The following is a 24670-nucleotide window of genomic DNA, read 5'->3' on the forward strand; positions in this document are numbered from 1 at the left end:
AATTGCCACTTTTAGGTCTGTAATCGAGTGACCAAAGAGATTGAAGTGTTCTCCAACTGGTTTATGAATGTTATAATTCTTGACGTCTGATTTGTGTCCATTTATTCTTTTACGTAAGAGACTGTCCAGTTTGGCCAATGTACATGGCAGAGGGGCATTGCTGGCACATGATGGCATATATCACACTGGTAGATGTGCAGGTGAACGAGCCTCTGATAGTGTGGCTGATGTTATTAGGCCCTGTGATGGTGTCCCCTGAATAGATATGTGGACACAGTTGGCAACGGGCTTTGTTGCAAGGATAGGTTCCTTGGTGAGTGGTTCTGTTGTGTGGTGTGTGGTTGCTGGTGAGTATTTGCTTCAGGTTGGGGGGCTGTCTGTAAGCAAGGACTGGCCTGTCTCCCAGGATCTGTGAGAATGATGGGTCGTCCTTCAGGATAGGTTGTAGATCCTTGATGATGCGTTGGAGAGGTTTTAGTTGGGGGCTGAAGGTGATGGCTAGTGGCGTTCTGTTATTTTCTTTGTTGGGCCTGTCCTGTAGTAGGTGACTTCTGGGAACTCTTCTGGCTCTGTCAATCTGTTTCTTCACTTCAGCAGGTGGGTATTGTAGTTGTAAGAATGCTTGATAGAGATCTTGTAGGTGTTTGTCTCTGAGGGGTTGGAGCAAATGCGGTTGTATCGCAGAGCTTGGCTGTAGACGATGGATCGTGTGGTGTGGTCAGGGTGAAAGCTGGAGGCATGTAGGTAGGAATAGCAGTCAGTAGGTTTCTGGTATAGGGTGGTGTTTATGTGACCATTGTTTATTAGCACTGTAGTGTCCAGGAAGTGGATCTCTTGTGTGGACTGGACCAGGCTGAGGTTGATGGTGGGATGGAAATTGTTGAAATCATGGTGGAATTCCTCAAGGGCTTCTTTTCCATGGGTCCAGATGATGAAGATGTCATCAATATAGTGCAAGTAGAGTAGGGGCATTAGGGGACGAGAGCTGAGGAAGCGTTGTTCTAAATCAGCCATAAAAATGTTGGCATACTGTGGGGCCATGCGGGTACCCATAGCAGTGCCGCTGATCTGAAGGTATACATTGTCCCCAAATGTGAAATAGTTATGGGTAAGGACAAAGTCACAAAGTTCAGCCACCAGGTTAGCCGTGACATTATCGGGGATAGTGTTCTTGACGGCTTGTAGTCCATCTTTGTGTGGGATGTTGGTGTAGAGGGCTTCTACATCCATAGTGGCCAGGATGGTGTTTTCAGGAAGATCACCGATGGATTGAAGTTTCCTCAGGAAGTCAATGGCCCACCTTGATTATCACCACAAAAGGTTTTCTCCCCCCCCGCCCGCCCCCGCTCTCCTGCTGGTATTAATTCATCTTACGTGATCACTCTCCTTACAGTGTGTATGGTAACACCCATTGTTTCATGTTCTCTGTGTATATAAATCTCCCCACTGTATTTTCCACTGAATGCATCCATCCGATGAAGTGAGCTGTAGCTCAGGAAAGCTCATGCTCAAATAAATTGGCTAGTCTCTAAGGTGCCACTAGTCCTCTTTTTCTTTTTGTGAATACAGACTAACACGGCTGCTACTCTGATACATGGATTTAGTCTCCCATGGTGTCATGGGGGGAGGGATAGCTCAGTGGTTTGAGCATTGGCCTGCTAAACCCAGGGTTGTGAGCTCAATCCTTGAGGGGGCCATTTAGGGGTCTGGGGCAAAAATTGGGGATTGGTCCTACTTTGAGCAGGGGGTTGGACTAGATACCTCCTTAGGTCCTGTCCCTTCCAACCCTGACATTCTGTGATTCACTGCGACCTCCACTCACCTGCCCACCAAGGATGGGCCACTGGACTAGGAGTTAGTTTGGCCTTTATTGATTAACTATTTCCTTTCTGCTTTGCTGCATTAATTCTGGAAGAGGAGTGACTGCGTGTATGTGTGGGTGTCTATGTTGAGTGCAAAGTTTGCACACAGCATGTGCACAGTGAATGTGTGTGTATACGTGTGTGCACAGGGTGTGGGCATGTCAGCATTCCCTGAATCCAAACTCCATGTCTGTTCCCACTAACCCCACTTCTCTGGAGCCCCCCTCCCTCAGTCAAGCTAGTAGGAGCAGAGCAGTCCTTGGCCATAACAGAGCCTGGCTGGTGTGGATGCAGCGTGTGAGGAGACGGAGAGAGCTGGTGCGTACAGACCAGGGCTGGTGCGTATGGCCCGCCATTCCCTCTCAGCTGTGCACGTGTGTGCGTGCACACAGATCCTAAACCTCACACACACGGTGAAACACCGTGCGCACAACAATTTGCACCAAAGAAATGTTTTGCACACACGGCCTGTCAAAAATTAGAGGGAACATTGGTATGGACCAGGGCTGGTGTGTACGGACCAGGGTGCTCTGCCCAGCTGATCTCTGTGGATGGCGGCCCGTCTCAGCCCAGGATCCCACACTTTCTTATCCCTCTTCTGCAATGGGGACATGACTGAGCAGGGGGGGCTAGGAGAGGAACCCAGGAGTCCTGGGGCTCCCTGGGCCCCTTCTCTGACCACTAGACTTCACTGCCCCTCACCTGGTAGATGACTCTAATGGGCCTGATGGAGACAGGCTGGCTGCCCTAGGAGCCGCCCCAGCCCCTGCCCCGCGCCCGGGAAGAGCACTGTGTCTCTGGCTGCCCACAGGGGCCCGGGTGGGTCCCCCGGCTGGTGGCGAGGCTGCCGTTGCTCCTTTAAGGGCCGCCCCGCTGCGCCGAGCAGGTCTATGGTAATGAGCCTCCCGCAAGCCCCTGCCGCCGCGCCGCAGAACCGGGGCTGCCGGGCGGGGAGAGCGGAGCTGGGCCAGGGCGCTCGGCCGGGGGCGGCTCGGTCTCCTAGAGCCGGGGGCGCAGGGATCCGGGGGGCGAGATCCGGGGGGCGCACGGGGATCGGGGGGCGGGGAGCCGGGGGGCGAGATCCGGGGGGCGCAGGGATCCGGGGGGCGCACGGGGATCGGGGGGCGGGGAGCCGGGGGGCGCACGGGGATCGGGGAGCCGGGGGGCGCACGGGGATCGGGGGGCGCACGGGGGTCGGGGGGGCAGGGATCGGGGGGGCGCACGGGGATCGGGGGGCGCAGGGAGCCGGGGCGCAGGGAGCCGGGGGGCGAGATCCGGGGGGCGCCCGGGGATCGGGGGGCGCAGGGAGCCGGGGGGCGAGATCCGGGGGGCGCACGGGGATCGGGGGGGCGCAGGGAGCCGGGGGCGGGGAGCCGGGGGGCGCACGGGGATCGGGGGGGCGCAGGGAGCCGGGGGGCGAGATCCGGGGGGCGCACGGGGATCGGGGGGCGCAGGGAGCCGGGGGGCGCAGGGAGCCGGCCGGGCATGAGGCCCGGGGCCGGGCAGCGCCGCCGTAGGAGCCGCCGCTGAGCCCCAGCGAGCGGGCGATGGGCGGTTGCTGCTGCCAGCCCAGCCGCGCTCTCCTGCTGCTCCTGGCGCTCGGGGTGCCGCGGCTGGAGGGCGCAGCGCCCGGGCACCGCGAGCCGTGCGCGCTGGGGCCCGCGGCCGGGACGCGGCTGATGCTGCTGGACCGGTCCCGGCCGCCGCCGCGCTGCGCCCTCTGGCTCTGTCCGGCAGGTGCAGCCGGCCTCTGGGCGCACATGGCCGGGCAGGGCTGCGGGGCTGCCGGGGAGAGGGAGCTGCTGAGCCGGCTGCTGCTGCCCCAGGCTCCTGGGGACAGGAGGTGGAGCTGGGCGCTGTGCTTGGAGCCCGGCTCCCGCATCCCCCTGCCGCCCGCGGCCGCTTGGGGAGGCTGCCAGCCGCGGTGCAGGGTGCGGGGCGCCGTGGGGAGCCTCTCCCCCCAGGCCTCGGGGGAGCTGATCCTCCCCGTCCGGGCCATGTGTCTCCGGTCGGGGCACCCGGTGCGCTTGGGGCTGCTGTGCGAGCGGTGCGCGAAGGGGGACGGGGCGGGGCGGCTCAGGCAGGGGAGGGGCGCTAGGACCTTGGTCAACTGGAGTCTGGGTCTGAGCTCCCCTGGGCAGCAGGCGGAGCTGGGGAAGCTGCTCCAGGGTGCGGACGGGGCCCCGGGCCGGGGGAGCAGCCGGAGGAAGCGGAACGTCAACACCAGCCCCCAGTTCCAGCCGCCCACCTACCAGGTGTCGGTGCCAGAGAACAGGCCAGCCGGCACCCCGGTGATCTCGCTGCAGGCCACGGACCCCGACGCGGGCGAGGCGGGCCGGCTGCACTACTCCATGGCGGCTCTCTTCGACAGCCGCTCCGGCGGCTGCTTCGCCATGGACCCCCTGAGCGGGGCCGTGAGCACGGCCGAGGAGCTGGACCGTGAGACCAAGAGCACCCACGTCTTCCGGGTGACGGCCGTGGACCATGGCACGCCCCGGCGCACGGCCCTGGCCACGCTCACCATCCTGGTGAGCGATACCAATGACCACAGCCCCACCTTCGAGCAGCAGGAGTACGAGGAGAGCGTGCGGGAGAACCTGGAGGTCGGGTACGAGGTGCTGACAGTCAGGGCCACCGACGGGGACGCCACTGCCAACGCCGACATCCTCTACCGACTCCTCGATGGTGACGGGGCCAACGCAGCCTTTGAGATCGACCCCCGCTCCGGGGTCATCCGCACCAAGGGGCTGGTGGACAGGGAGTCTGTGGAGTCCTACCAGCTCCTGGTGGAGGCCAGCGACCAGGGCAGGGACCCGGGGCCCCGCAGCTCCACGGCTACCGTCCACATTGCCGTGGAGGACGACAATGACAATGCGCCGCAGTTCAGTGAGAAGCGCTACGTGGCCCAGGTGCCTGAGGACGTGGCCACCAACTCCCATGTGCTGCGGGTGACGGCCACGGATCGGGACAAAGGCAGCAGTGCCCTGGTGCACTACAGCATCATGAGCGGGAACACCCGGGGCCAGTTCCACCTCGACGCCCAGACGGGCAGCATTGACGTGGTCAGCCAGCTGGACTACGAGCTGAGCAAGGAGTACACGCTCCGCATCCGGGCCCAGGACGGGGGGCGGCCCCCTCTGTCCAACATCAGCGGGCTGGTGACCATCCAGGTCTTGGACGTCAACGACAATGCTCCCATCTTCGTCAGCACCCCCTTCCAGTCCACGGTGCTGGAGAACGTGCCCCTCGGCTACTCGGTCCTACACATCCAGGCCGTCGATGCGGACTCTGGGGATAATGCTCGACTGCAGTATGCCCTGCTGGAGGCTGGCCCCAGGTTCCCCTTCACCATCAGCAACAGCACGGGCTGGATCGTGGTGGCCTCGGAGCTGGACCGGGAGACGGTGGATTTCTACAGCTTTGGGGTGGAGGCCCGGGACCACGGCAGCCCCCCCATGGCTTCCTCGGCCAGTGTCAGCATCACTGTGCTGGACGTGAATGACAACAACCCCGAGTTCACCCCGAAGGAGTACTCTGTGCGGCTGAACGAGGATGCTGCCATGGGCACCAGTGTCCTGACCGTCTCGGCCATTGACCGGGACGCCAACAGCGTCATCACCTACCAGATAGCCAACGGCAACACCCGCAACCGCTTCTCCATCACCAGCCAGAGTGGGGGCGGCCTCATCACCCTGGCGCTGCCGCTGGATTACAAGTTGGAGCGGCAATACCTGCTGACTGTCACGGCCTCCGACGGCACCCGGCTCGACACGGCCCGGGTGTTCGTCAATGTGACTGATGCCAACACCCACCGGCCAGTCTTCCAGAGCTCCCACTACACTGTCAACATCAATGAGGACCGGCCGGTTGGCACCACGGTGGTGCTCATCGGTGCCACAGACGAGGACACGGGGGAGAACGCCCGTATCACCTACTTTATGGAGGACAGTATCCCCCAGTTCCAGATCGACGTGGACACAGGCGCGGTCACTACCCAGATGGAGCTGGACTACGAGGACCAAGTGTCCTACACACTGGCCATCACGGCCCGGGACAATGGCATTCCGCAGAAATCAGACACCACCTACTTGGAAATCCTGGTCAACGACGTCAACGACAACACACCCCGATTTCTGCGGGATGCCTACCAGGGCTCTGTCTACGAGGATGTCCCGGCCTTCACCAGCGTCCTGCAGGTCTCCGCCACTGACCGGGACTCGGGGCTCAATGGGAGGGTGTTCTACACCTTCCAAGGTGGAGATGATGGGGATGGGGACTTCATAATTGAATCTACCTCCGGCATCGTGCGGACGTTGCGCCGGTTGGACCGGGAGAACGTCCCTCTCTACGAGCTACGAGCCTACGCTGTGGACAAGGGCATCCCGGCCACAAGGACCCCTGTCGACATCCAGGTGGCCATCCTGGATGTGAACGACAACCCCCCGGTCTTTGAGCGGGACGAGTTTGACGTCTTTGTGGCAGAGAACAGCCCCATCGGCCTGGCGGTGGCGCAGATCACGGCCAGCGACCCGGACGAGGGCACCAATGCCCAGGTCATGTACCAGATCGTGGAGGGCAACATTCCCGAGGTCTTCCAGCTCGACATCTTCTCCGGGGAGCTGACGGCGCTGATGGATCTGGATTACGAGGCCAAGGCAGAGTATGTCATCGTGGTCCAGGCCACCTCAGCCCCGCTGGTGAGCCGGGCCACGGTGCACGTCCGCCTGTTGGACCAGAATGACAACCCCCCTATGCTGAGAAACTTTGAGATCCTCTTCAACAACTACATCACCAACAAGTCCAGCAGCTTCCCCAGCGGGGTGATCGGCCGCATCCCAGCCCATGACCCCGACATCTCGGACACGCTCACCTACAGCTTTGAGCAGGGCAACGAGCTGCACCTGGTGCTGCTGAACCGCAGTTCTGGGGAGCTGCGTCTGAGCCGGGCGCTGGACAACAACAGGCCCCTGGAGGCCATCATGCGGGTGTCTGTCTCAGGTAAGACTCCGGCCGGGCTGGGGGGGCCTAGGCCAAACTCAGGGGCACATTCAGGTCGGTGGGGTTTTGTCCTGGACGTTCAAGGGGCCGGGGTGTCAGCCAGAGAAGGGGGGAAGGACCCATTCGGTGTCGCGCAGGCCAGAGGGCCCACGCCGGGGTCCTGGCCGGAGCAGCGTCTCTTGGATGCAGGTGTCCAGCCTCGCCACAAAGACTCCGAGCCACGGTGGAGTTGCCCTGGTCTGGGGCAAACTGCCCAGTGGCTCTGATCTCAGACTTGTAGCGGGGCTAGTGGATATTCCGCGCTGGTGGCCACTTTGTGCCAGGCCCTCTGGCCTCCAGTCCACCTTGAGATCGGGGGTGGGGCGGGAGCGGCTCATTGGTCTCTGCAATTGGCTAAGGCCCGACCAAAGTGCAAATCCCCTGGCTGGGCGATGAGGGAGGCTGTGGCAGCCTGCCAGGGACACCCCCCTCTGCACGCTCAAAACCAACCACACGGGGCTAGCGCAGGAGGCTATGGCCTTTCCACGGCCGAGCCGCCCTCAGCCCAGGGGCCAGCAGAGCCGGGGCGGGTGGAGGCTGCCCCACCTCCCCTGGAGGGGCCCCTGGGAGCCCCGCAGAGAGCAAGGCTCTGGGTTCTGGTGCAGGAGGCAGGCGTGGGGCCATCGCTGGGGCCGTGGGGCTGCGTCGCTCAGGGCTCTGCTACAGACGTGGCTGGGCCCCCTCAGGGTAATCACAGGGGTTGTGTGTGGCTGTGGTATGGGGGTGGGGACCAAGCAGGGGGGTGGTGCCCATGGAAGGGGCGATCCCTAGAGCTAGCCAGACAGCTTGCCCCGACCTGCTCCCCTAAACGTAGCTGTAGGGGTGCGGTGGGTGCCGGGGGAGGAGCGCGGTGGGTGCCGGGGGCCGTGGTGCAGCAGGTGTTGGGGGAGGGGCAGCGGGTGCCGGGGGAGGGGCGCGGTGGGTGCCGGGGGCCGTGGTGCAGCAGGTGTTGGGGGAGGGGCAGCGGGTGCCGGGGGAGGGGCGCGGTGGGTGCCGGGGGCCGTGGTGCAGCAGGTGTTGGGGGAGGGGCAGCGGGTGCTGGGGGAGGGGCAGCGGGTGCCGGGGGAGGGGCGCGGTGGGTGCTGGGGGGCGTGGTGCAGCAGGTGCTGGGGGAGGGGTGCGGTGGGTGCTGGGGGGTGTGGTGCAGCAGGTGCTGAGGGAGGGGCAGTGGGTGCCGGGGGAGGGGCGCGGTGGGTGCTGGGGGGCGTGGTGCAGCAGGTGCCGGGGGAGGGGCAGCGGGCGCCGGGGGAGGGGCGCGGTGGGTGCCGGGGGAGGGGTGCAGCAGGTGCCGGGGGGCGGCAGGTGCCGGGGGAGGGGCAGCGGGTGCCGGGGGAGGGGCGCGGTGGGTGCCGGGGGGTGTGGTGCAGCAGGTGCCGGGGGAGGGGCGCGGTGGGTGCTGTGGGAGGGGTCCGGTGGGTGCCGGGGGGGTGTGGTGCAGCAGGTGCCGGGGGAGGGGCAGCGGGCACCGGGGGAGGGGCGCGGTGGGTGCCGGGGGGCGTGATGCAGCAGGTGTTGGGGGAGGGGCAGCGGGTGCCGGGGGAGGGGCGTGATGGGTGCCGGGGGTGGGGCGCGGTGGGTGCCGGGGGGTGTGGTGCAGCAGGTGCCGGGGGAGGGGCAGCGGGCGCCGGGGGAGGGGCGCGGTGGGTGCCGGGGGGGTGTGGTGCAGCAGGTGCCGGGGGAGGGGCAGCGGGCGCCGGGGGAGGGGCGCGGTGGGTGCCGGGGGGGTGTGGTGCAGCAGGTGCCGGGGGAGGGGCGCGATCTCACAGCAGTGCGGGACCTGCCCGGGGCGCCAGGCCGGTGATCGGGGCCGAGGGCTGTGACTGTCACGCGGGCTCTTTCCACCCTAGCCAGAGCTAGGATCAGGCAGCGGCTGAGTGTCTCCTTGGTGGCCCCTCCGGCGGTCCCTGGTGCTGGGTGCTTCCGTGTGGGGGCTCTCCGGGGTCATGACCCACAGCTGGCTGGGGACAGGATTTGGCTGGTGGGGCAGAGGGGGCTGGCTCACAGCCTGCCAGGGGAGCACAGAGCCCCAGGGCTTTGCCTTGGCCCTGTCAGGGCCAGGAGTCGCTGCCCGGGAGGGGCTGCTCAGACCCACCACAGCCGTTCAGCCCGTCCCTGCTGTCTGTCTGCAGCGCTGCCGGCCCCTCGCAGGGCGACCGGCCTGACCCTCTGGGCACGGCTCCTCTTCCTGTGGGCCCCCACCCCCCCCGGGCTTTCTGTGCCCGACTGCCTTGGAATTGCGGGTTGGGGGGCTGGGCCAGAGAGGCCGGGTGTGTGGAACATGCTTGGCCTATGACAGCCAGAGCTAACCCCGGTGTCTCCCCTGCCAGCTAGCCCCTGGCCACTGGGCCACACTGCCAGCTAGCCCCTGGCCACTGGGCCACCCTGCCAGCTAGCCCCTGGCCACTGGGCCACCCTGCCAGCTAGCCTCAGCCACCCTGCCCCACCTGCCCCCAGCCCCCCTGGTGTGGGAGTCTCAGAGGAGAAGAGAAGATCGGAGTGGGCCTGGGGACAAGTGTCGGGGGGAGGGGCTGGCCGTGCCCATGGGCTAGGGCTGAATCTGAGGCCTCCAGTCTGGGACCTTTCCCCAGCATGCGAGTGGCTGGCACGGGGCCTGAGAAGCAGGGCGGGGTGTGTACCTCGCCAGGCCTTCCCTGCACAGGCTTGGAGGCAGGGCCTGCCCACGATCTCCTGCTCCCGGCTCGGGATTTCCCCTGCACGAGTTGGCGCTTGTTGGCGTCTCGCTTGGGCCCCTGTTCTGCCAGCCTGCTGCTGGGGGCCACGGAGCTGCGTCTGCATGGGGGCAGGGCACACGTGGCCCCCCGCGGTGCCGTGCTGGGGAGCCTGCAGCTGCAGCAGCGAGGTGCCGGGCGCGGCCGGCCAAGGGTGTTGCTGGGGCTGTGCTGGGCGGAGGGGAGGGTGTGCCAGGCTGGGACGAGCCGGGGCAGGACACGGCACCGGGGGACGAAACGTGCCGCAGGGGTGGGGGAAGCTGCTGAAGCTGCATTTCTGATGATCTGTGCCATGTGATCAGCCTGGATCCCTCTCCCCAGCCCAGCGGGGCCAGCGGTGAGGACGGGCGCTAGCCAGAGCCCAAAGCTGCATTGGACTGGTGCTGCCTGCTGCCTGGGCTGCTCTCGGCGTCCCAGGGCCTGGCTGGCCCGGCTGAGCTGGCGTGGGGTGGGGAGGGGTAGCTGCTCACTGCAGCAGGGGGTGTTCACCCACCCGACCTGCCTGCCGCCGGGCCCTGCTGGAGCCCCGCAACCGAGGGGCCCCTGCTTAATGCAGCCGAAGGGGTAGGTCTGGGACCAGCTGGCAGCTGCAGGCTGGGGGCGGCTGGGGAGCAGCTGTGCCTGAGCCCTGCCATTAGCCTCTCCATGGGGGGGCCGTGCCGTGCACCTGCTGGGCCGGGGGAGGGATCGGAGCAGGTAGGCGCTGGGCCGGGCCGCTCTCGCTGGGGGGGCTGGTGATTAGAGCAGTCGCAGCTGGGCCCCCTGCCAGGGCGGTCCCAGCTGGGGCCATGCTGCGCGGTGTCAATAACTCAGACACGTGGCAGCTTTAACCTCCTGGCCCCGGGAGACGCACCGAGCCCTGCCGCCAAGGGGCAGATGCCGTGGCAGGGGCTGGCTTCTCTCCTGGCAGACACAGCGAGGGAGCCGCCCCCCAGCCCTACCACCAGCCTGGCTCGGGTCGTGGTGCCCACCTGGGGACGAGCCTGAGGAAGGGGCTGGGGGCCTGTTTGTGCATTAGGTGTGGGGTTGATTGGGACTGGGGGGAGAGCCGGGGCTAGAGCCCACTGGGAGTCAGGTGCCTACCTGCCTTTGGGGGTCTGGGCCCGAGCTTCTCCGCAGGAGATGATCCTGAAAACACCTTGGCCCATTGAGCTACGATTCCACGGCCCCCTTGGGGTCCCTGCAAAGGGCCCATCTCCACCAGCAGGACATGGGAGAAGCCCACTGGGGCCAGCCTGGAGGAGTGGGGTGGACAGCAGCCGCCAAACCCTGCTGCCTGGTGCATGGGGCTGGGGGAGAGAGCCAGGGCTGCAGGGCCAGTGGCTGGCGTGCTGAGGAAGGACTTGCTACTGCTGCCCCCCGCCAGCCCGACCCGCAGCTCCCCACATTGGGCCAGCTCCAAGCTGCAGGGAATAGCCCACCAGTTTTCAGCTGTGTCCCTGTGTTCCCGGGGATACACCTCCGCCTGTCAGACTTGTCCTGCTGCTGCCCCCTAAGCCAGGGGCCCGGCTGTGCCCACACCAGCACAAAGCCCAGGGCATGACGGAGAGGGTGGGGGCTGAGGGGTGGCGGGGGCTTGGTGGCAGCTAATACACTCGAACCATCTGCTCACCAGTGGGGCTGCAGGCAGAGGCCTGGCTGCCCATGGGCTGCTCACGGAGCGCCTCTGCCTGGCCCTGCTCTGGGCAAGGGCTGCCGCTGAGGGAAGAGGGGCACTGGGGGGCGGCCCGAGGGATTGGTGGGTCGAGAAGCCAAGAGATTAGCCCAGCTCGACCTATATGGTTTAGGAGGGGGTGGGGCCCGGAGGGGCCCAGGAGCCTTGACTGGGAAGGAGCGGATTGCTGCCATAAGCCGCTGGAGAGACCTGAAGTAGGTCAGGGGCATCCGGCACCCCGGTGAGGCCCATCCCCCCGGCATCTGGCGCTGCCCCCGAACCCACCCCATCAGCCACTTCATGAGGCTGCACTGTGGGGCTGTCAGGGGAAGGTGGCCTGGGCACAGCCTGTGGGGCTGGGAAGAGCTCTCCTGAGCCAGGCGAAGTGAAGGCTTGTATGACCCAGGGTTGAGCAGAGGGGCACCCCATTCCCCTGCAGGGAGGGGACCAGCCCCCCAGGTGCCCAGGGCAGCCACACCAGGGAGCAGCCTGCAGGAGCTGGGAGGAGGGCAATGGACATGCTGGGGTGTCAGGCTGGAGGGGACCCCAGAGCCCAGCCCCGTTCGCAGGGAGATCAGGGGAGCTGAGGGGGGAGGGATGAAGGGGAGAGAAGCATCATCCCGAGTTGTGATGCCCTGGGAGGTCTCCTCCCCAGGCAGAGCCCCAGAGAGGTCCCTTCCTACCAAATGGCTGCGAAGACAAGATCTTTTCTCCCCACGTTCCAGTGGGAAACGGGCGCGTGGGTCCAGCCGGACGGGCAGGCACGGCGGGAGGTGAGGGGCAGGGTGTGACATGTGGCTCACCGAGGTCTGGGGCCCTGGGGTTCAGTGGGTTGGATCGGGGGAGGGGAGAGCAGGGAGTCTGGACTCCTGGGTTCTGTTCCCAGTTTGGGGATGGGAATGGGTTCTGGTGGCTAGAGCAGGGGAGCTGGGAGTCAGGACTCCTGGGTTCTGTTTCTGACAGCCATTGATGCTCTGTGTCTCAGTTTCCCTACTGCTGATGTAAGGGTGAAGCCACCTGTCAGGGTGGAGGCTGTTACTGGCTGTTTATCAAGCATTTGGCAAAGAGCAGAGCTTCGGCGGTCGTGTTCCCGCTGCTGCCTGGAGCAATGTGCCTGTCTCTGGGGGGCAGTGGTTTGGGGGACCCCAGGGCACTGCATATGGGGTAAGGAGGCCTGGCCCCTGTGCAAAGGCAGTATTTCCGTTCCAGCCAAGGGGCAGGGCAGGGACTGTGGCCTGGGCCCACGAAGGGTGGGCCGAGGGGGAGGGGCTGAGAGCTCCCAGGGTCCAGGCCTGGGGTGGGAGGAGGCTTGCAGCCATGTGGGCACCCGCACAGTTGGTCAGGTCCTTGTGCCATGGGCAGCTGGGCAATGAGTGACAGAGACCCCAGGGCTCTGGCTTTGTTGGGTGCCTGCTTTGTTGGGTGCCTGGCACATGCCGTGATACCTGGTCTGGACAGGGTCGTGGGAGCTGTCTGTGTGGGGCTGGCCAGCGCTGGGGGCTGGGGAGGCAATTGTGGGTGGGGCCCCCACTCCCTGTTATGGGTCTTGGCGGGGGGATTGGCATGCTTGTCCTTCCCTGGAAACTCCCCACAACTCCTCAGAGTGAACAATTTCCACCGTGGGGCAGCGGCTGGGCAGACCCAAAGGGGGAGGCCCAGGACGGATGTGATACCCACTGATCTCGGCCCAGTCTCTAAGCCCACGGAGGGCGTGGCAGGGTGGGGGGGCTGCCCCCTAGGAAAGGAAGGGCTGGAGCCCGGTCCCAGGTGGCAGCACTGGGATCTCTGGGCCACCTGCCAATCAGGTACTGCTTGGATCATGCTGTGCACTGTGCTGGGGGCACCCGAGTCTTGCCACTGTCTGGGTCCTGCTCATCCTGTGCCCGTCAGTGGGCAAATGGGGGCCAGGCCTTTCCCGCCTGCATGTCTCCACTGACCTCCACCCTTCCCTGAGCCCCTGAGGCCGGCAGTGCTGGAGTCACGGAGCCCTTGGCTGGGGTGAGACTGAGCCGGCTCCTGGCAGCGGGGGGCGACTCTCGAGGGCCTGGCACGGCCAGGCTGCAGCATTGAGCAGTGCGGCAATGGCTGTGTGCCGGCCTCTGGCCGGTTTAGCTTGGTCTCTTTGATCAGACGCTGCCGGGCCCTTGTGAGCGCTGGCTGGAGCTGGCTGGCCGGGGAAGTGGACTTGTCAGACAATGCTCCAGCTGGGGAAAGGGAGAGATGGTTGGGCTGCTGCTTCTCTGTCACTGAAACGCCCCCGATTTTGGCTGGACCCCTCGGCTGGCCAGGCTTTCACCTTCCCCAGGGCCTCGCTGGTGTCTGGGGAGAGCAGACGCTGGGGAATCCCACTGTGCCCTGGGATGCGGCGCTGGGCAGCGCTCACCACCCTTGTGTGTGTACGTCGGGGGCCGGCCGGCATGCCAGCCCGTCCCTGACCCTCCAGCTTGGCTGGTGCCCGACAGAGCCAGGCTGGTCCACGCCTGGCAGGCGCCTCCTGGCAGCCACACAGCCTCCATGTCTTCCCTTCCCACCCCGCCCCAGGGCAGCACCACCCTGACTGGCCTTTGCCATTGGCTGAGTGCTGGCCCCCCTGCAGCACCCCCTGCCCCTTACTGAGCAGCCCCTCCCCATGGAAGGGGCTCCCCCCTCCCCATGCTCCCCCTAACCTCCATCCCCTGGCTCCGCTGGGACCCGGGCAGGCCCAGCTGCCCCTGTGGCCCAGGCTGCCCCGGGGGCAATTGGTTACCGAGGCCTGTTGGCCCCCCTGTGTCCAGTCCCCCATTCTCTCTGCTGTGCCCATAGCACTGGCAGGAGAACTCTGCTCCTCTGCTGCCGTTCTCAGGCCCGGGGTTGTGTCTGTACCACCCTAGCAGCTGGCGCTGGGTGGGGCGCTGGCAGCGGGGGCTGCGCCCTGGGAAGGGGGGTTAAGCAGCTCACGGGTGCGATAACATTCAGCCACTGCTGACCCCAGCTGGCTTTGAACCGGTGCCTCAAGGGTACAGGCTCTGCAGTCGGGGCCCGATCCCGGTCTGGGTGCCCTGTGCCAGCCTGCTGGCAGGGGGCTGGCATTGAAGGAGCGATGCAGTGCCCCACCACTAATGTAACAGTCACCAGCGTAAGACTCATGCAGGTTCTGGCCCTTCTCTGTGCCTCAGTTTCCCAACCAGTGGCCTGAGGATGCTGCTACAAGCCCCCCATGAAGCGATGCTCAGCTGCTGGCTCAGCGCTAGGCACTAAGAGCGATGGGAGCCAGCTCTCCCAGAGGGAGTGGGTCCTGGGCCTTCCTTGTGGGGACCTGGGTGCGTGGGTCAGCTCTGATCCCTGGCTCCCGGCCACCATGCTCCCAATCAAAGGAAAGGCTAGGGCAGGGGCTTGTGCTGCTGCTCTGAGGGGCCCGGAGCCAGGGATTTGGGACAATTGTACCCTTTCCTGCTGCCTCCCTCCAGCCGCCTCCGCCCCCCCCAGCCTTCGCTGTCACAAAGCCGCAGCCTGGCTCCCCTGTCCGCGTCCCCTTCCCCCGGCGTGGCCTGGCCGCTCATCGCCCTCCCGTAGGATGTGGAACAGATGGACCGCCTTGATTTCCCTGCAGGTTCTCCACGGCTCCTGAAATCACAGGCTCCTTCATAACATAAGGTCCACTGGTGCTGTATCCCTCGTCAGCCCCAGGTCCACGCCCCTGCCTGGCACCGGCCAGCCAGGCACTGGGTGGGAAATGGACCGGACCTTCCACCCCTGGCTGCTGGGTCTGGGTCCCGTGGAGTGTCCTGGCTGTGACAGCTTGTCCCAGGATCCAGACCCCATCTCCCTGCAGCATGACGGGGGAGAGAGAGGGTTAGACTCTGGGCTGGGGAGCAGCGCAGGGCACCAGGGGAACATGGACCCTACTGAACCGAAGGGAGGGGGTCCGCAGGTGCCATGTACAGGGTGGGATCGGGGGGCATGAAGTCGTTCCTGGGTGGTGCTGGGGGTCCCCCTCACTGTGCCCCCAACTACCTCTGCCTTGCACCCCTGGAATGAGGGGGCCCCCTTTGTTCATGGGGAGCATGGCCATGGGGGTGAGGGTTGGCGGAGGGAGCTGGTTGGGAACCAGCTCTGGGGGAGTTAGCTGTGGAGTTTTGGGGTTTGGCCGAGTTTTGGAGCTGGAAGGGGGATATTGGGCCAGTATCCTGGTCTCTGAGCTTGGCCCCGTTCACCTAGCTCTTGCCCATCCCAGTGTCTTGCTGACACCTGGAAGCCAAAATAACCCTCCGCATCCCAGCCCAGATCCTGCCCGCAGGGCCTGGCCTAGGCGCAGGTATTTACAACCTCCACCCCACCCCAGAGTCAGGGCTGTGCGCCAGCCAGCGGCTGATCCCTGGTGTCCTGAAGGAAAGCAGTCAGCTGCACTGCACAGTGCTGGACTGGGCTGCAGGGGGCGCTGCGCTGTGGGGGGCACAGGCAGGACGCTGTGGGGGGGTCTGTGCTGTGTGGGGCACTGAGGGGGGTTTGCGCTGTGGGGGGGCTGTGCTGTGGGGGGCACAGGGCAGGATGCTGTGGGGGGGTCCTGTGCTGTGGGGGGCACTGAGGGGGGTTTGCGCTGTGGGGGGCTGTGCTGTGTGGGGCACAGGCAGGGCGCTGTGGGGGGGGTCCTGTGCTGTGGGGGGCACTGTGGTGGGGTTTTGTGCTGTGGGGGGGTCTGTGTTGTGTGGGGCACTGAGGGGGTTTGCGCTGTGGGGGGGCTGTGCTGTGGGGGGCACAGGCAGGATGCTGTGGGGGAGTCCTGTGCTGTGGGGGCACTGAGGGGGGTTTGCGTTGTGGGGGGGCTGTGCTGTGGGGGGCACAGGCAGGATGCTGTGGGGGGGTCTGTGCTGTGGGGGGCACTGAGGGGGGTTTGCACTGTGAGGGGGTCTGTGCTGTGGGGGCACTGAGGGGGGGGGTTGCACTGTGGGGGGGTCTGTGCTGTGCGGGGCGCAGGCAGGGTTCCTCCTGGCTCGTTAATGGTTCCTGCCCCTCTGGCTCTGGGGGGCAGGGGCGGCGCTGGCGGAGCCGGTCTCGCCAGTGGGCTGTGTGGGGCAGAGACGCGCCCCTATCTCAGAGTCTGAGACACCCTCCCCCCCGTAACTCAACCGTGCTGTTAATCTCCCCCCAGCCTGGCCAGGCCTGCGACCGTGCGTTAGTTGTCAGCTGTATGGGCCGGGGCTGCCCTTGATGCCATCCCGGGGCTCTGCTGCCCCCCTGCTCGCAGAGGGCACCTGGGGCTGGGAGGGGGGTTACACCCCTGGGGTCTGGAGTGGGAGGGTTCAGGGCCTGGGCTACGGGGGCTCTCTTCTTTAACCCCTCCAGCACTGGTGCAGCCAAGTCCTGAGCTGGGCCTGCCCAGCCCGGCGCTGTGCCCGGCAATGGCCCGGTCTGAGTCCAGCAAGGTACCCCCCTTCTGCCGGGGGGCCCCAGCCCCTCAGAGACTCTCATGGTACCCCGTGGGGTAGGCCAGGATGGGACCCAGCATGTCTGAGGGGAGGGTCACGGAGTGGGGGGCTGGCAGGAGAGTCTGTGGGGGATGTCCTTGGGGTGTAACCAGCCAGAGCTGGAGTCAGTGAATCTGCCCCCCCCCATGTGTCTGGGGCTAGTGTGGGGCTGGCAGGGCCTGAGGCCGCATGGGAAGGACAGACGTGGAGGGGACTGATGACCCAGGTGGCCCCCGCCCGGTGGGTGCCTGCCGGGGGCATCACCATGGGCCATTGTCTCCATGGTGATCCACATGGGAACCCCCATCACTCAGCCCCCCCCCCAGTCTGGTGCCAGAGGATCTGGCTGCAGCCACGTCCCTGTGACCCCTCCAGAGATGGGGGAGGGCACTGGGGGGCCCTTTTTCTCCAGCACAGAGGCACAAAGGTGGGGCGGGCGAGGGCGGGGCGGGGCCAGCCAGGCACAAAGGGGCTTGGGGCACTGGGTCGGAAAGCGGAAGAATGAGCCGGGGACTAGAGAATGGGACAGCTCCCCCTCCCCTCCCCCTCCAGCCTTCCTGCCCTGCCAGCCCCACAGCACCTCCCCCAGCTCCCCACCCTCAGCCCCTGCCCCCCCTTCAGCTCCCCATCTGTCACCTTCACCCGCTCACCCCAGAGCCCCTTTCCCAGCTCCCTGTGGGCCCCCCAGTCCCTTGCCACCCCTTCAGCCTCCCCCTCCCCCAGCTGCCTCCCCCCAGGGAAGGGGGTGTTTGTCTCGTGAGTCAGAGAGAAGAGAACCGAGTGCGAGGAACAAAAGCCTCCCCTGCATAGCTGGCCCTTTCCTGCTGCCTCCATGGCAACCCAGCGTGGCCAGCCAGAGCCACGGGCCGCTGGACAGGGGCTGGGCATGTGGGGGGCCGAGGGCAGTGGGGCGCGCTCCCACTCCCTTGCCTCGTCTGCCCGCCGTGTCTCAGAGGGGCTGGGGCCGGCAGCTGCTTGGAGGTGTGGGCTGGCAGCACCAGTTGCTGGGCCATAGGGGGCTGGCAGGGCCCCCATGGGGCAGGTTAGATGGCTGAGCTGGGAGGTTAGGGAGCTTGAGCACTGTCCCTGGACACTTGGGTTCGAATCCCGCTGGGCTGGCGTGTGGAGTGACGTTGGGTTTGTGCGTTTTCCCCAAACAGCCGTCGGATCAGAGCTGGGACTGGAGGGGCCGTGGGGGTTACCGAGCCCAGCAGCCTGCGCTGAGGCAGGGCCAAAGAAACCTCCCCCACCCTGGCAGCCTTTGTCCAGCCTGGGCTCAGCCCCCCATGACGGGGATCCCACAGCCTCCCTGGGGGTGACTGCCCTGGCAGGGTGTTTTCCTCCACCCCAGCCTAAACCGGCCTCGCTGCAATTTACACCCATGCTTCTTGTCCTGGCCCCAGCAGTGAGGGAGACAGCGTAGCAGCAGAGCTGGGGGGGCCAGGGCTGGGCTAGCAGGGGCTGCAGGTCGGGAGTGAGGGGCACCGGCAGAGCTGGGGGGGGCAGCCCTGGGCTAGCAGGGGCTGCGGGTCGGGAGAGAGGGGCACCGGCAGAGCTGGGTGGGGGGCAGGGCTGCGTTAGCAGGGGCTGCGGGTCGGGAGTGAGGGGCACCGGCAGAGCTGGGGGGGCCCAGGGCTGGGCTAGCAGGGGCTGCGGGTCGGGAGAGAGGGGCACCGGCAGAGCTGGGGGGGGGCAGGGCTGGGCTAGCAGGGGCTGCGGGTCGGGAGTGAGGGGCACCGGCAGAGCTGGCGGGGCAGGGCTGGGCTAGCAGGGGCTGCGGGTCAGGAGAGAGGGGCACCGGCAGGGCTGGGGGGGCAGGGAGTTAGGGGGACCCTTGTGTGCGTCCGGCCCTTGACTCTCGCTGGGATCGGGCTGTTCCAAACCCCTGCGGACTCAGCCCAGCTGTCCACTGAACCCATGTGTGCTGGGCAGCCGAGCGGACGCCTGGTGTCACTGTGGCCGAGGGGGAAGCTCTGTGGGGCTGCGCAGACCCAGCGAGTGGCTGGGCCCTGCCCGGCACTGGAGCCGCCCAGGCTGGGCTGCTGGGGACTGCGCTGGGGGGATTCCCAGGAAGCCAGCGCAGGGCTGGGTCACTGGGCAGGGGCCTGTGCTCCGGGACACGGCCCTGGCGTCAGACCCAGCGGGAGAAGATGAAGGGCGCAGGGGTGTGGCATCACCCCACTGTCCAGCCAGGCCCAGCCTTGGCCCAGCAGAACCTTCTGTCTCTGGGCTGCTGGTCCTGCTCCAGGGCAGGCTGGTACCGTCTGTGCTCTGTTCGCTGGGCCCTGGTGTAACGAGCTCGCTGGTACTCAGCGCAGGCCAGTGTCTGCACAGAAACCAGTGACCACAGTGGGGGCCTCTGCCTGGGCCACTGAGTGGGGGCTGCCCAGGGAGGAGCCGGGTTACGGGCTGAGTCCCGGGCCTGGGCCCTGAGCCAGCTAGCTCTGCCCTGGGGTTGGGACTAGGAAGGGGAGGCTGGGCTATGCCCCCACGGCTCCGAGAGCCCCTCAGCCAGGGCTGTCCTCGCCAGGCCCTGCTCCCCTGCCTGATGGGGGGAAGGACCCTAGCATGGCGTCCCCATGGAGCAGGGGGAGATGGGGCACTGCCTGGTGCCAACCCTGCCCTCAGCCCCAGCAGCGGAGGGAGGAGGAGTCCCCAGCCTGGGCCCTGCCGAGCCCGGGGCCCTGCCTGTGGGCGCAGGGGAGATGCGCTGGCAGTTGCCATGGCAGCCGTTGTCCTTTGTCAGACAATGAATGGAGCTGGGAAACCGTGTGCATATCCCAGGAGGGTCTGCGAGAGCCAGCGCCCCCCCACCCCCCAGCCCTGCCGGTGCCCCTCACTCCCGACCCACAGCCCCTGCCAGCCCAGCTCTGGGCTCCCCCCACCCCCCAGCCCTGCCGGTGCCCCTCACTCCCGACCCACAGCCCCTGCCAGCCCAGCTCTGGGCTCCCCCCACCCCCCAGCCCTGCCGGTGCCCCTCACTCCCGACCCACAGCCCCTGCCAGCCCAGCTCTGGGCTCCCCCCCACCCCCCAGCCCTGCCGGTGCCCCTCACTCCCAACCCACAGCCCCTGCCAGCCCGGCCCTGCCCCCCCAGCTCTGCCGGTGCCCCTCACTCCCGACCCACAGCCCCTGCCAGCCCAGCTCTGGGCTCCCCCCACCCCCCAGCCCTGCTGGTGCCCCTCACTCCCAACCCACAGCCCCTGCCAGCCCGGCCCTGCCCCCCCAGCTCTGCCGGTGCCCCTCACTCCCGACCCCCAGCCCCCTGCCCCCCCGCAGCTCTGCTGGTGCCCCTCACTCCTGCTATCCCAGGCCCAGGGAGGCCACTTGGTGCGGAGTGTGAAAAGGCCCCTGTGCTAGGAGGGTTTGTCAGCCCCCACCCCAGGTATCCGAGGCATCCGCACTCCAGCCCAAGAGCCCTTCAGCGCCGGGCACCCAGGGCCCAGTGTTTGCTGAGCTAACAGCTGCCTGCTCCGGGGCGTGGGGTGTGTGTGGGTGGCTCGGCCCAGGAATGTCCCGTCTGGGAGGAGAGGGAGGCAGGTGGGAAGGGGCTGGTGGGAGGGGATCAGCTTTCTGGGGCAGGAGAATTGGGGGCCTGGATGGGGGACCCTGAGGCTGGGGGAGCGAATTCCAGGATAGACATAGCTGAGACAGACATGGGCTGGCGGCTGGGCACTCAGTAAATGTCTCCTGCAGGGGAGCTGTGACATGGCCGCACTGCCCCCCATGCTCTATAGGTCGCGGGGGGGGAGCGAGGGCACGGGATCCCTGCGCGTGGCCTCCCCACTGGTCAGGCGGGGCCATTGTGGGGCCAACCGGCCCCTCCTCATTCTTTGCGGCAGCCTGGTGGGGGGCGATGATCTTTGACCTCCTTGGTGAGATCACGACCCTGGGGCCCCCTCATGTTGTGTTTGGTTCCTTGCAGCTTTGGAAACAGGACCCGTGGAGTGTGCCAGGGCCTCAAACCCTCCCCCTTAAGCTCCTTCCTGACAGCCGCAGGGCCTCTCTCACATACGTCCAGGCTCCACCCCAGACAGGCAGAAAGATTCTGCAGAACTGACCGGCAGTGAAACAGCCAAGCCCGGACTGAACATGTCACCATTAGGCTTCAGAGTGAACACACGGCAGTGGTGAATGAGAGCCGTTCACATCACCCTGAGACGGGTGTTTGGGGGCAGCTCTCTGCAGCCTCAGTCAGGCAGCACCACACAGACGTGTAACGCTGCTCTCCAGGCTCCGAGCAGTCTGCAGCTGTGTGCACGCCTCCTCGGCTCCTCGCCCTGCCCTGCGGCTTCTGTTAGCCCCCTGGCTCGGACCCCCCCGGCTCAGCTCCCCTCTCAGCCCCCGGCTCAGCTCCCCACTCAGTCCCCCTGGTTCAGCCCCCGGCTCAGCCCCATGCTCATCCCCCCGCCAGCTCATCCCCCTGGCTCAGCCCCCCACTCAGCCCCCAGGCTCAGCCCCCCCGCCTCAGCCCCCTGCTAGCTCATCCCCCCGGCTCAGCTCCTCACTCAGCCCCCACCCCCAGCTCAGCCTCCCCTGGCTTAGCCCCTCCCGGCTCAGCCCCCCACTCAGCCCCCCTGGCTCAGCCCTCCCCCCCGCAGCTCAGTTCATGGTGCTGGAGCCTCCCCTTGTGGCCCCACAGTGAGATGTCACGGTTCTCAGCAGTGGCTCCTTGCACAGGTGACCGTGGTGCTGCTGGGCTGCAGCCACCTGGGGTGGGGGGGGGGAGTGCACGTGGGGGGCGGGTGGATGCTGGCACCAGGGCGAAGTCCCCATGCCTAAGGCAGGTGCCTTCAGAGTTTTGCGGTCTGGGCTGAGTACAGGGCTGGGAGTCAGAGAACCATAGACGATCGGGGGTGGGTGGGGGGGTGGGAAGGGACCTCAGGGGGTATCTAGTCCAACCCCCTGCTCAGAGCAGGACCAATCCCCAACTAAATCCTCCCAGCCAGGCCTTTGTCAAGCCTGACCTTAAAACCTCAAAGGAAGGAGATTCCACCACCTCCCTAGGTAACGCATTCCAGTGTTTCACCACCCTCCTAGTGAAAAAGTTTTTCCTAATATCCAACCTAAACCTCCCACACTGCAACTTGAGACCATTACTCCTTGTCCTGTCATCTGCCACCACTGAGAACAGCTGAGCTCCATCCTCTTTGGACCCCCCCCTTCAGGTAGTTGAAGGCTGCTATCAAATCCCCCCTCACTCTTCTCTTCTGCAGACTAAATAACCCCAGTTCCTTCAGCCTCCCCTCATAAATCATGTGTTCCAGTCCCCGAATCATTTTCGTTGCCCTCCGCTGGACTCTCTCCAATTTGTCCACATCCCTTTTCAGGACTCTTGTGCTCTGTCCCTGGCTCGGGGGGGGGCTGTGAGGGCTAGTGGTTAGATCAGGACTCTGGCACTGAGTTCCTGGGTGACCTCAGGTGTCACTCCTCCATGCTGTGCCTCAGTTTCCCCAGCTGTCTAATGAGGGCGATGCTACTGACCCGCCTTTGCACAGTGCTTTGAGATCCCTGGCTGAAACAGCACTAAGAGTTGTGATGAACTGGTATGTTTGTGTGTGTGAGAGAGAGACAGAGACTGCTGCCCTCTGCTGGAAGCTCAGCTGTGTGTCATAGCCCCTACACTGCTTCTATTTGAGGGAGGTTCTCCACAGAGAGAGACCTCACTGCTATGGCATGGAGAAGCGTGATGAGCCCCAGGTGCAGCATGTGCCCCTTCCCCTCAGCCCCCCCAGGGCTCGGGGGCAACTCGCGCAGGCTAACTCCCAGGGGTCAACGAGACAGGCGGCTCCTGTGGCCAGAACTAACCTGCCACAGAGAGTGGCTGGGGCTGGGGCTGAGATGGGCAGCATGGTCTGTCATGTCCCCTGGGCTGGGAGCCAGACAGATACCGACTAGCCAGGGGGCATAACCTGGTAGCCACAGGATGATGTGGGCTAGGAGTTGGGGGAGCCCCCAGTGAGGTCCAGTGTGTGAGAACGGCCCCCCAGCTGCTGGGAAAAGGGTTCCTATTGGGTGTTGGCTGCCAGCTGTCTGCTTTGGCACCTGCTGGCGCACAGCTGCTGGCCTCATGTGCAGGAGGGTGCCTGCTGAAATGCCCCTTCTGAGCCCTGGGCCTTGCAGGGGCTGCACAGGGCGTGAGGGGAGACGGCCAGAGACCAGCGGGCTGGAGGTCGCAGAGGGCAGCCTGGTGTCCTGGCACCGCTGCCTGGGGGGCCTGTTTGAAGACACCACCCATGTGCCCTGTACGCCGACAGCCACCCCGGCTGCAGGACGTAGGGAGGGGCGGCTGTGCCATGGGGCTCACCTGGCAGGGAACTGGCTGGCAGCTCCCCAGCTCTGGCAGCCGGCCCCAGGCACCCAGCTGGGCAGTGAGGGGCACCAGGCCGGGCATGCTGGGAGTGTTTCCGTGGTGCCTGTGGCTGGCGTGGCTGGACATCGCTCAGTAACTCAGGGCCAGGTGACACCCCTGCAGCCTGGCAGCTTGGGGCTGCGGGGCTTGGCTTGGCCTGCTGAGGGGGGATGAGCCAGGTTCCCTTTCCCCACCGCCTGGGCCAAGGCTGCGGGCTGGGGGCAGCACCCGTCCTCGTTCTTCTCCGTAGCCACCTGCCCTGCCGCCCGGGCACCCCTGGGGCAGGCATCTCAGTGACCTCACTTCCGTCTCCTCCCGGCCAGGTTCCAGCCCCGGCCCTTGTGCCAGCATGGCCAGTGGGGGTGCCTAGATCTCCCCGTTGTCCTCCAAGACGACATCTACCCACAGTGTCTGCTGTCCCTCGCCCCACTGCCAGGCTGGGCTCCTGGGTTCTGTCCCCAGGTCTGTCCCCACTCTGGGGCTGGTCCCTGTCCCCCATGCCTCGGTTTCCCCATCTGTGCCCATGGGGTGGGGGGAGCTGCGTTTCTTCTCCCCAAGGGCTTGGCGGGGCTTATGCATGCATGTGCGGGCACCCAGATGAGGGGACAGGCTTGACATAGTAATGCGGGGGAGGGGAGGTGGCCTGGAATGGGGCGTGGCCAGGAAGTGAAGGGGGGAGCTTGGAACAAGGTGGGTTTGAACTGGTGGTTCTGTGTCCCACTTCCTAGGGTCCCCCATGGGGCAGGTCTGGGTGGGGACCGGCAAAGTCGGGGCCCCACGGGTCTGGGCTGCCCTCAGTTTGCACTAAGTGTGTGTCCACCCACGGAGTGTAGACGAGCCCCGAGGGATCTGGGGTCACTCCGGAGTCACTCTGGTATTGCTCAGAGCAGTGTGTCAGGCTGGCCCAGGCCTGGCTTTCTCTGGGGTGCAGCCTGGGATTGGGCAGGGGCAGCAGCAGCTTGATTCTCTTGAGAGCTCCTGGGAGCTGCTCCTGCCCCCTGCGGTACCCGCAGAGCTGGTCCCACTGGCGGGGGGCGTGAACCCTGTCAGGCTGGCCACGGGGGCCCGGCAACAGGACCCGCTCTCCATATCCTCAGAGTTCAAGGGTCAATTCCCAGGGTAGAAGGCACCAGGGAGGAGCTGGTCAAAGGGACGGCGCCCCATGGCCCAGGGCAGACGGGGTTGGGGGGGACATGACACTTAGCAGGGTCCCTCTGCTTGCCCCTCGGAGCAGGGGCCACACAAACAGCAGTGGGGCAGCAACCCCCCCTTCCCCCGCTGCTGAACCTCAGGGCCCCAGCGGGGTCTGGGGTGAAGCTCCAGAGAGACGGGTCCGGGGGCCAGCAGCTCCAGTGCTGTGGGGACCTGAGCTGAGAGCCAGCAACCTCGTGTCACACAGGGACCCCAACAAGCCCGGCACGGGGAACAAGTCAGGGGAGTGATAGGGCCGAGGGCAGGCCGCACAACCCCCTCCCTCTCCCGTCACACTGCACAACCCCTCCCCTCCCCTCCCTGTGACACTGCACAGCCCCTCCCCATCACACTGCACAGCCCCCTCCCCTCCCCATCACACTGCACAGCCCTCCGTCACAC

The 24670-nt window shown here is 65.9% G+C and overlaps 1 protein-coding gene across 1 annotated transcript in view; it reads left to right on the top strand.

The window, feature by feature from the left end:
• The first annotated feature begins 3338 nt into the window (after positions 1-3338).
• Positions 3339-24670, top strand: part of CELSR2 (cadherin EGF LAG seven-pass G-type receptor 2) — a 76618-nt gene continuing 55286 nt past the window's right edge. The window contains exon 1 of the mRNA XM_073320470.2: positions 3339-6860. Within this exon, the coding sequence (XP_073176571.2) occupies positions 3410-6860 (3451 nt within the window). The 5' untranslated portion in view covers positions 3339-3409. The remainder of the gene's footprint in view (positions 6861-24670) is intronic.

The sequence above is a fragment of the Lepidochelys kempii genome, chromosome 21 (genome assembly GCF_965140285.1).
Source record: "Lepidochelys kempii isolate rLepKem1 chromosome 21, rLepKem1.hap1, whole genome shotgun sequence".
Classification (NCBI taxonomy): Eukaryota; Metazoa; Chordata; order Testudines; family Cheloniidae; genus Lepidochelys; species Lepidochelys kempii.